The 11,644-nt window shown below is 33.0% G+C and overlaps 1 protein-coding gene across 1 annotated transcript; it reads right to left on the reverse strand.

Moving 5' to 3' along the window:
- Positions 1–1,836: 1,836 nt before the first annotated feature.
- LOC134270843 (uncharacterized) lies at positions 1,837–10,760 on the reverse strand. Its single transcript, XM_062753093.1, has 5 exons — positions 10,143–10,760; positions 5,875–6,579; positions 2,569–2,631; positions 2,220–2,270; positions 1,837–1,881 (listed from the first exon to the last, which is right to left on the reverse strand). The coding sequence occupies exons 1-5, from the start codon at positions 10,758–10,760 to the stop codon at positions 1,837–1,839; spliced, it is 1,482 nt and encodes a 493-aa protein (XP_062609077.1).
- Positions 10,761–11,644: the final 884 nt, after the last annotated feature.

Below are 11,644 nucleotides of genomic sequence, written 5' to 3' on the forward strand. Positions count from 1 at the left end.
CTGTGGCCAGGAAAAAGTAGAAATTGGTTTTTTATTGAAAAGTTTAAATCCAAAAGTAGTCCCATGACCAATCATGGATTTGCTATTCTTGAGAAGATGATGTTGAAAGACGTTTCCTATATATTTCTATATAAAACCTTAATTTGCCATTGTGGTCCCGTCTTACCCCAGGGGTCATGATTTGAACTTGAATCTACACTACTTGAGGATGCTCCCATATAAATATAATGAATTACGGCTTTGCTATTCTTGAGAAGAAGATTTTTAAAGAATTTTCCTATATATTTCTATGTAAAAATTTGGTCGGCCATTTTGGCCTCGCCCTACACCCAGGGGTCATGATTTGAACAAATTTAATCTACACTACTTGAGGACGCTTCCATATAAATATGATGAATTATGGTTTTGCTATTCTTAAGAAGAAGATTTTTAGCGCATTTTTTTATATATTTCTATGTAAAACTTTGGTCGGCCATTTTTGCCCCGCTCTACCCCCGGGGGTCATGATTTGAACAAGCTTAAATCTACACTACCCAAGGATGCTTCCTCATAAGTTTCAGCTTCCCTGGCACAGTGGTTCTTGAGAAGAAGATTTTTAAAACATGACACCAAATTTTCATTAATTCCCAATTATCTCCCCTTGAATGAGGGCGTTGCCCTTCATTTGAACAAACTTGAATCCCCTTCCCCCAAGGATGCTTTGTGGGAAATTTTGTTGAAATTGGCCCAGCGGTTCTTGAGAAGAAGTCGAAAATGTGAAAAGTTTACAGACAGACAGACAGACAGACAGACGGACGCCGGACAAAATGTGATCAGAAAAGCTCACTTGAGCCTTCGGCTCAGGTGAGCTAATAAGTCCTTTCACTCTGGAGTTCCGAATGACAATGAAGAATGCACGATAAGTGAACTGTGAACGCAAGGTGAACGCAAAGTAAACGGAACGAAGAGCGAACGGTGAACGCTTTGTAAACGGTAAACGCGAGCGCACTGTGAACGGTGAAAGGAGAGCGAACGGTGAACGAACGCTAAATGAACGGTTAATAAACGGTGAGCGAACGGAAAAATGGGAAAGTAGAACGTTTGAGGGACTGTAGTTATCTCCACTTCTTTGAGGTGAGCTAAAAAAATATTTTTTTTATTATTTTATCTACATCCTGTTTACCTCACTGTCTGTACCCCCTTGTCTACCATTAATAGAGCCTTGGTCTGAGTACACGTGTGAACTTCCTCTTTTTTTTGCTATGAGCGAGACCACAAACTTCTCTAAGTACAGGTCCAGCAACTTTGACCGCACCAATCTGAAAGAAAAGTACCACAATATTTGACTAGTCTACGGGAAGAAATGGTCAAATTATGTTTGATATATTCCTTTCTTCAGAGGATCCTAATTCACATTTCACAGCAATCACAAAAGTCTTACAGCTGCATCTGAGTGACCTAGAAATATGAAGGCCATTACCATGCCCATAAACAAGGTCAAATGTCTAACGTCTGAACAGCTAACAGATAAACAAGAATAAAACAAAACACCTATTTTTAAGGACATGCTATACATTATATCTTGTAAAATGGGTTATTGGGGGGATACTTTAAGATCAAAGGGTAAAATCATTTTATACTGCTAAATATAGAAGAAAATTGGAACTTTTTTGTGTTCAAATTACTGAGAGTCCTTAATGATGCTAAACTAGGTATAAAAAAAATTCTTCTTCTACATACCTGGAAACATTGTCATTGAGAATCTTATTTCTACACTCTCTCTCTGTAGCCGAGCTTTGTGTTCAGGATAGAGACGGCAGATATGAGATCCAACAATGCACCACCAGTATCGAAACATTAAATGTAAAGCTCCTGTAATCTGTCCTGTCCCAGCTGCTGAGCCTTAAAAGCAAAAAAAAAACATTTTGGGAACATTTTCTTCTGTTTATTAAATCAAGACTATAAAATGATAGGTGAAATTTTACCTATACTATTCTCATCTCCAAACAAAAGAGATTTACTTCAAATTTCAATTTATAGATTCTTCTTTAATCAAAATGGTTCTAAATTGTTGATTATAAAAATGAAATTCAATATAAAGTATATATTAAAAACAATTTGAACTGATGGATGAACAATATGTTCTTATTTCTACATATTCCTTTGATTTTATAATTATTTATAATTATGAGATTTCGTATTTCAAGAATAAAGAGGTTTTTTGACTGATAAAATCTTACTGTTTTATCCACTTCTCCACAGCTGAAAACATCATCTCTTGAATTTGGTTGCTGTACAAAATTAATTCAAATCTCAAGTCATTAAGATTAAAAACAGCAAGAAGGATTACTTAATTTATAAATCAAATATCAAATATTGTCAATTATAAAACACTGTACACAGGGAAATTTTCACCTCCATTTTAATTTACCCCTTTCGCATTTGTCACAAGTGGGCGAATTAAAAACGGAGCAAATTCAAAGAACACAGTATAGTTTCTTAAACAGAACTGATACAGGCAAATTTGTGTAAAAGAGCGAAAATAACAAGGGAGGAAAATAACCCTGTATACATGGAGACACAACATACCTGCTGGACCAGTGAAGGCACCTTGCTGGCCTGGACATGAAATGGACTCCCCTTCATCTGGATCTATAGGGAAGAAATTATTACTCGAATTAAAATGAAACAGTCAAACTTCAACCCAATGGCGTTCAAGTAAAGTAATACATTGTTATGAAAATTGTAGAAAATTTAAGTATGGGGAAAATAACACTAGTTTTCATGCAATTACCCACTGCTTAATTAGCATTAACAAGATACTGGTTATTATTCTGGTATCATGGATATGTTCTCAATGAACATTTGTGCTACAGATTCATATAATCAAAATCATGCAAAAATACATGAAATTTTGCCTTATTTTCATCCTCTGAAATTTTTAAAATAACTTTTCACTTTATACCTTGATGTAGTTTTCTTACAGGACTGGTGAAGACATTCAGGAAAATCCTCTGTCACTTAAATCAAAACAGATATACTGTATAAGTGGAAATTTTAGCAAGATGCAAATTTAGCAGTCTGAAAATTGATGTTACATTTTTAGCGTGATTTAATTTCACAATCAATTTTGAAATGCTCATTAAAGAAATTATGACAAATAAAACAAAATTATTTTTAGCATATTCAATTTTAGTGATTTCAGCACTCTCGCTTGTAATAAATTGTCAATTTATAAGTCGGTTTTTAAAGTTTAGAATTTATTGTAAGTCCAAAAATATGAATTTCACAGATATAATTTAGAACAAATTTCGTACATGGAACAAACTGAATTTTACAAAGAATTTCTTAAGATTGACTCACTTACAAACTCAGCATAGGTTAATCTTTGACAACTCCGCCCACTTTCGTACTGACGAGCCAATTAAATTAAGGATAGAAAATTGCAAGAACAGGGGGAATCCGTATGACATTAATTTACAACACTGAAATTAGGTAGAGCTAAGCATAACAAATTCAAAGAAACACGATCCTAAGATCTAACCACAAAGTTGATAACAAGTATGAGTAAATGACATTGATATCGTGAGGCAGGAAAGAGATGTCAAGAATTAAATATTGGTAACATGTGCAAAAATGCCTTTCCTAAACATCAAATGAAAACAATTAACTTTCAACTACAGATGTCAAACAAGACCGAAAAGTAATAAGCAATTATATAAAAATATATTCATAATTAATAATTTGTCATTTAGAAACCCTTATAACACATAATCATAACACGCTAATATGTCAAAATTTAATCGTCGCTAAAACTTCTGCTTATATGATACAATGAAAGACTTGCATTGAAATACTTTTTGCCTGCTCCTAGCAGTTTCATGCACAAAAATTGACTTTATGCAAAAATATTTTTATGTCTTTTTTTTATTTCTTTATTTTATATCCGTTATCAACCAAATAATAATTCGTGAAACTTCAGTTTATTCAGACAGTTCCTGAAGTCAGCTGATGATAAAAAAAATCTTTAAAAATCTTCTTCTCAAGAACCACTGGGCAAGGAAAGATGTAACTTATGTGGAAACATTTTCATGTAGTGTAGATTCAAGTTTGTTCAAATCCCCAAACCCACCCCATCCCGTTCCGTTCCTATCAATAAGGATTATTTATCTTACTTCACAAAGGTACCAAAATTTGCCCAAAATTATAGTAAACCTTTTGAGAAATTGAAAGAAAAACTTTTGATATACACTGTAGTAACCATGACAATATTATTATATTATTCAGCAAATTCATAATGATAAGAATTGTAGCCTTTTGTATAAAGGTTTTGTTTAAATTTAATATGATTAAAACTAATTAATTGGTAGGCTAATATATTTTTTAAGTTAACACACAAACAAACATTTGGATCATTGTTCTTTTTTTTCTAAATATTCTATTTTTCTAGATATTGCATTTTTTCACCAAGTTTATTCATTTATGTTTATTTTTTCATGTGCCCCAGCGCTAAAAGTGGGCACGTGACGTTTCATATCAAAGGGAAGTAACTCAAAAACGAAGATGGTGATTGACACGTAGGCCTTATGTACATTTAATCAGAAAATTATCAAGTTAAAATCTAGAAAAAGAGGACCATAAAATTGATTCAATACATGGGAATTATGAAATTTTGAAAGAGTAATTTGTTTTCTGGCACAGAAACTTAAATTACATGCATGACGATTATCATGCTTGTAATTGTCATCTTTTATAAACCTGTTATCTAATCTGTTATCATTTAGTGAACATGTTAAAGTTCCCCAAAATTATTTACATGTATACATGATAATTAATTAATTCTCAAAATATTGATCCTCAGCTGAATGACTAAGCATTGTCATACTTAACAGCATATAGTCACAAATTAAGGACATTGTTTGTTTTAACAAGCCCCGGCTTTCTCTCGGGATGCATAGCAGTCGCAGTATAAACCCCATCACAAAAAGTAAGTGTCACGACTATTTTAAAGTATCTCCCCTTGATATAAGGTGTGGCCCTTCATTTTATTTAACTTGAATTCTCTTCACCAAAGGATACTTTGTGGCAAGATTGGTTGAAATTGGTCCAGTGGTTCTTGAGAAGAAGTCGAGTATGTGAAAAAGTTTACAGACAGGCAGCTCTACAAATTGCCCGACGACGGACAAAATGTGATCAGGAAAGCTTTGGCTCAGGTGAGCTAAAAAAAACTTTTAAATATATTCCCCCTAAGAGATTGACTATGACACAGTGTATGAAAACAGAAGAGTTGATCATTATACTTAATTCTAATATTTCTAATTTGTAAATATTCACAAGGAAATTTAAAAATTTTGAAATATTTAAATACAAGATGGTGAAGTCAAATAAACTGTCAAAATATCATTCAAATACTGTGGTTTCATTTAGGTTTTGTACATATTATATTATCAGAGACTATAAAGTAATTAAACTGAGTCATACAGTATATGACTATGTGTCCTTCGTGTCCTTAATCATCTCCAGAAACATCATAATTAGGAATCTTACATCGAGCATGAATGCTGTACAATGCTAGAAAATACCTGTACAGTTTATGTATAGTAAATTATCATAGGGTTTTTATAAATCTATAGGAAGGAATCAAAAATTACAATTAACAGTTTAAGTAAATAATAAACACAGATGCTTTGAAGTATATACTGCATTACTTAAAATATTGTTAATATAGACCGCATATAAGTAGAATCGACACATGAGATGATACACAAAATTTAATGATTGAAACCATTGATGTTTTTATGGCATTTGTTACGATTTCATAGAATGAATAATCACAATTCAAGTAAATTACACTGTGTATTGAAACACTTTGACAAGTCCCTCCCAGTATCCCACCCACAGTGTAGACTTGTATAGAGACAGTGTGAGTGGATGGTTCACTTCATTCTCCTGGAGTAAGAACTTCAGGAACTCCCCGTCAGGACTCAGCAAATGGATCTGCTTTTTGTCTAAGTCAGTAACAAGGATGTTACAGAGGGAGTCATACACTACATCACCTGGTCTAAAGTTTGCTGTTAGGTTTTGTCCACGGTAGACAGACTTCATACGACCAGAGGGAGACATAATCACTAGTTCACCTGTGATTTCACATGTATAGTTCACAACACAGATATCACTGTTACTGTTCTGTGTGGCTCTGTATGGATATATAAACAATCTGGTCTGACCGTCCTCCTGGTACTCATACTCATGGATGACATCGCCTGTCACTCTAATGTGTCTCAACAGACGTCTGCTGTGTGACTCTAAATCAAAATTCTCTGAGTCTGTCAAGGTGACCAGTAGTCCACCGTCCACTGATTGACAGATTCCGTCTGGTATCAGTGAATCTGTACTGATGACTGTAGAGACAGATCCTGATGACGACAAACAGTTGATGGAATAGCTTTCACCATCAGTGAAATAAACATCACCAGTATCAGTCACACACAGATAATTAGCAGCAATATCATATGTATGTTTTTTCTCGCCATCTTTGTTTACTTGTTCAATGGAAAGTGACTTTGCTTCTCTCATGTAGCACTGATCTTCACACAATGCCTTCAATACAAATATTTGTTCATCTCCATATTTAAATGAGCTTGTTTCAGTCAAACTGATATTGTTTAAATCCTGAGTTTTTCCTATCATATTCTCCATCATCTCATTACTGATATCTCCTTTAACGTATCTCAATGAATAATGAAAGTTGTTAAAATTAACATTCAGACCAGACAACTTTTTTGACAGTTCCTATGGCACGCCGATTGGTTCAAAATTATTTTCTGCACGACCTTAAACAAAAATTGCACGAGTAAGTAAAAACTTGCACAAAGTGAGGAAAGTATACACAAAGTTATTGAAATTTTCACAAACTACAGAAAAACTACACAATCAACAAAATATTTACACGATAGAGTGAAAAAATTACACAAACGTAAAAACGAAAACTGCACGAGTGAGAATACAACATCGACATAATATACGACGCATCCTCATTGCGCACATTTCATTAATATTCATTAGAGAACAGCTCAGGGTGGCTTGGATGCTTGAAACATATACCTATAAATTAGTAACGTGTTAGTAATATTTATTTAATCTTTTTAAAAAGGACTCCGTCTTTTGGAATTCCGCTAGACTCTCAAGAATATGTACAATGTGTTTTATACATGTATAAATTTACACACAATCTTAAGTATCGAATGTGAACACCACGATTAAAAACATTCTACACATGTATAAATAACGTAAAAGGGATGCATATTACCAGTTGTGTGTTTAATTGTTAGATTTTTAAATTGTGTCATTCCTCTATCATTGTCCATATAGCAATTTCTTTTGAAGGTGTAAAATATTGATATAGTAAAGGTCTTCATAAATATTAATAAAAACAGCATGTGATGTAATACAAGACAGTTAACAACAAATTAAACTCTTCTCCTCCACCACCCACTGTGTGTACGTCTGTATAATTGAGGATGTGGATGCGTGACCTTTTCATATAGAGAGAACCCTCCCTGCTGGTGAAGGAATGCAAGACACCTGAACGCTAATCGATTTATAGTTATTTGACACATCAATAATACCTTTTGATTAAGGATTACTAGCAATTCATACAGAGATTTTGAAGCATTGCTGCGATCATCTGGGTTGTGGAATTTGACAGAAAACTTTTTGGAAATAAACAGTAAAAAATAAAAATAAGGCAAATACTTGCGCAACTTTAAGTTTTATATTGAAACGATCGAATATAATTATTAATTTTTTTTTATATAACTATGTATGTGACAAAGTAGAAGATGTAGTCTTTAATTTTGAACAATGTGTAGTTATTTCATAAATATCTATGTAAATGTAGAAAATTGTATGTAAATTGTAGTCGTGTTAGTTATTTGTATTTAAGCTTAATATATTATGTTTTTTATCGAGTTTGCTTTGAATAGGTAAAATGCATATAAAGGAATTAAAACAATCTAAAATCATAATATACAGACACATATAATACCAGTAAAGCATCGCTTTTGATAGTGGGGAGGGGGTTAGAATTTTTTTTGGACAAATTACCTGAAAAGCCTAATTGCATGACAAGCGAAAAAAAGGCGGGGATGGGTGGGAAGTGTCCAAACTCGAAAATCATATTTCGTTGAGGTAGTGAGGCACCTTCAATATTCCACCATCTTTTCTAAACACATAAGCATATATTACTTAGATTTAAACTACCAAACAAAAAAGGGTACGGGGCTTTTCAGTGGATATTTATGATAGAAAAATGTTATGTTTGCCAAAGAAAAGAAAACGAACAGGGGGAGGGATATGCCCCTCCTGATGCTACTGGCTGAAATAATTTTCTATGAATTTAAGCGTACATGAAGTAGTCAATCGAAATCAGGATTGCAATTCAACCTAAAACTATAACGATAAATATTGTAATTAACCGTCCATATCCTGGAATTTGCGCTCGACCTAACAACATTTAAAAATTGAAGGTTAGGGGGTCAACCAGCATATAAGGAAAATTTACTGTTGCAAAGTCTATAATACTCAGAAAAAAGTAGGGAGGAGGGGGGACTTCTACAGGCCCGTTTGCCGATTAATTTCATTTTATGATTATACAGTCATGTTCTTGTTATAATGGCCATAGATTTGTATTGAAAAGTATAAAAAAAACTTAAATTTAGTGTTTGGGAAATAATAAATTATTAAAATTTTATGAATACGAATTCTACATGTAAAGAGAATTTGTTGTCTTTGAAAATATTTGCAAAAATTGTGCTCTATTTGGAACATGATTTATTTGCATTTTTCAAGAATGATAAAACAAGTTCTATATTCTTTCCATTTATTATCAAACTGCAGTATTCATTCCCATTTTATTTATGTGTAGCATTGTATGTAAATGTATTTAGTAATTCACAATGTTTTAAAAGTCTTGGGGTGTGTCATTAACTCATCATGGTCCAACGATTTGAAACTTAAATAAATTTATATTGTGACTCCAATCGATCCACGAGCCAGGTCCGCCACTGATCATGTGTTTTTCCATAGCCAGGATTATTTGAGTATCTAGAGTTTTGTTATTTCATTTGGACAAATTTAATTAATAAAACACAAAAGCGCATGTGCATAGAGTATATAAGTATATTCCCCGTTTATCTGGTCCTTTTTATTAAAAATGAAAACATTTATCAAGTAATCGCCATTACGAATGAGGGCAACGCTTACAAGAAATATTTTGTTTTTATTTCGAAGTTTATAACTGAAAATATGAAATATCATGGAAAAAATCATAACAAAAAGTAGGCTACAGATATTCAACCAAAATTGATATCGGATATTTTATAAGGTTGGATACATATGTAAATAGAAACAGGGACCTATATACTAGTATATAGGTCCCTGATAGAAATAAAATGTTTTTATGTTTGACATTAAAAATACGTTGTGTGCATCTAAGGTAATCCACACTTTTTAAATTTAAAAATGTACACATTTATATAAATCCAGCCAACTGAATATTTAATTTCCTATTCCGAAATGGGGAAAAAATCTCCTCAAATGATTTTTCTACAATCAAGATCCTTGTCAGACGTACTGTACTTTCATCGTTAGGTACTTTTAGTTCGGAGTCGAGCGCATCATACCCAATGGTACTTTTTTTTTACCCCGCGTTGTAGCACAAACGTACCGATTCATTCTTGTTACAATTTTTGGCCGCATCATATAATACATCCTTGATCTCGGTCAATATTAGAAAAACATAGTATTTTCAAAAAGCTTTTAAATACTCTCGCATAGATTAGATGGAAACACTTCATCCGAAAAGCAACTTCCATTCTCGATAACATTCAGCTTAGCATACACGAAGAGATAAAGAGTACAGAAAACCAAGAACACTATGAATATTCTATGTGCATAGTAATGATATGCGCAGATGTATGCGCAGTAAAATTGTTTGTGTAATTTTTAGTTTCCTCTGCTCGTGCAATTTTCGATTTTTGTTTGTGCATATTAAACCCTTTAATCGTGTAAAAAATTTCGGATTCGTGTATTTTTCGTTATGTTTGTGTAAAAATCTTTTAAACTATGTGCAATTTTTACCGATACGTGCATTTTTATTTTACTCGTGTATATTTTTCTTCTAGCTCGTGTATAAAATCGTGATCGTTGTGCAGAAAATAATTTTGAACCAATCGGCGTGCCATAAGTTCCCTGTGATTGTCAAGGAAGCCATAATCAGACATGGTGCTGTTGTTATCCTCCATAAACATTACCATCTCTTCTATTTCTTTCTTCCTTTTGTTTAGCTCAGATTTCACACTGTTCAACTTTTTATTTTTTTCCTCCAAATCCTCTGTTAATCTTCGTTCATTATTTTCCCTGATTTCTGTCAACCTGGCCATTATCTCATCAACATGCCTCTGAAGTTTTTTAATCTGAGTGTCACACAGTTCTTTATTTTCTGTGATCTGATTTGACACTTTCTCGATTTTTTCATTTATCCCATGCAGATTCTTTTCCTTGATCTTCTTCAGAAACTTAAGTAAACCCCTCCTCCTTTGGGTGGCTGCCGTGGGTAGAGTGCTCCATTCATGCTCCTTATGATCTGTTTTAGCACATTTACCACAAATAAATTCATCACAGTCCTCACATATAACATCAATAGGTAAATCGTGGGTTTTACACATTTCAATATGCTCTTGAGGAGAGCCCAGTGGATATTTTGGTGTTCTGGCTGCCATGTTTGTTGAATGTCTACCTATGACCTAGATTTGAAGCAGCGATAAGGTAGCTTACAGTGTAGTGATTTGTACTTTAAACCGAGATATAAATAACATGATATGCACAGTCAGCAAACAGTTGTACTTAAACAAATCAAAATATAAAGAGCAGCTTTAAACTAGGTGTATTAATGTGTCACTATATTTAATTTTTAAAAATATATATCATTTCATGCATTAGTTCTAAGGTATGGTTAAACTTATAGGGGGTTTTGGCACCTTTTTGAATTCTTAGCAGATAATGCCACTAAATTGTGTGCTTACAAATAAAATCCTTAGAAGCAACAAATAAACAAGAGGCCCAGGGGCCACATTGCTCACCAGAGCAACTGGCTAGATAAAAACAAAATTCAATTCAGCATTAAGAGTTTAAATATAAAAGTGGGTTCAGGGAATAGGGGAATGGTATATTTGAACAAACTTAAATCTATACTTCCTATGGATGCTTTTAAAATAATATGCAACGTAATGCCTTGCTGTTTATAAGATGAAAATTTGATTGATATAGCCTTTATATTCGTTAGAATAACTAATGATCCATTTTAATGGCTCCTCTATTCTCCTGGTTGGTCATGATTTCAACAAATTTAAATTTACTTAACCCTTTTTTATGCTTTTATATTAAAGATCAATCATGGCTTTGTTGTTCTTGTGAAGAATTTGAACAATTTTTCCTATGTATTCCTACGTAAAAACTTTGTCACCCATAGTGGTCCCTTGCTACACCTGGTGATCATGATTTGAACAAACTTGAATCTACGCAAGTAAACTACCCGAGAATGCTTCTTTATAAATCTGAACAATCACAGTTTTGTTGTTTTTGAGAAAAAGAATTTTAAAGATTT

This window comes from Saccostrea cucullata, unplaced genomic scaffold, assembly GCF_032062105.1.
Source record: "Saccostrea cucullata isolate Sc308-1 unplaced genomic scaffold, CSIRO_AGI_Scuc_v1 ctg14016, whole genome shotgun sequence".
Taxonomy (NCBI): Eukaryota; Metazoa; Mollusca; class Bivalvia; order Ostreida; family Ostreidae; genus Saccostrea; species Saccostrea cuccullata.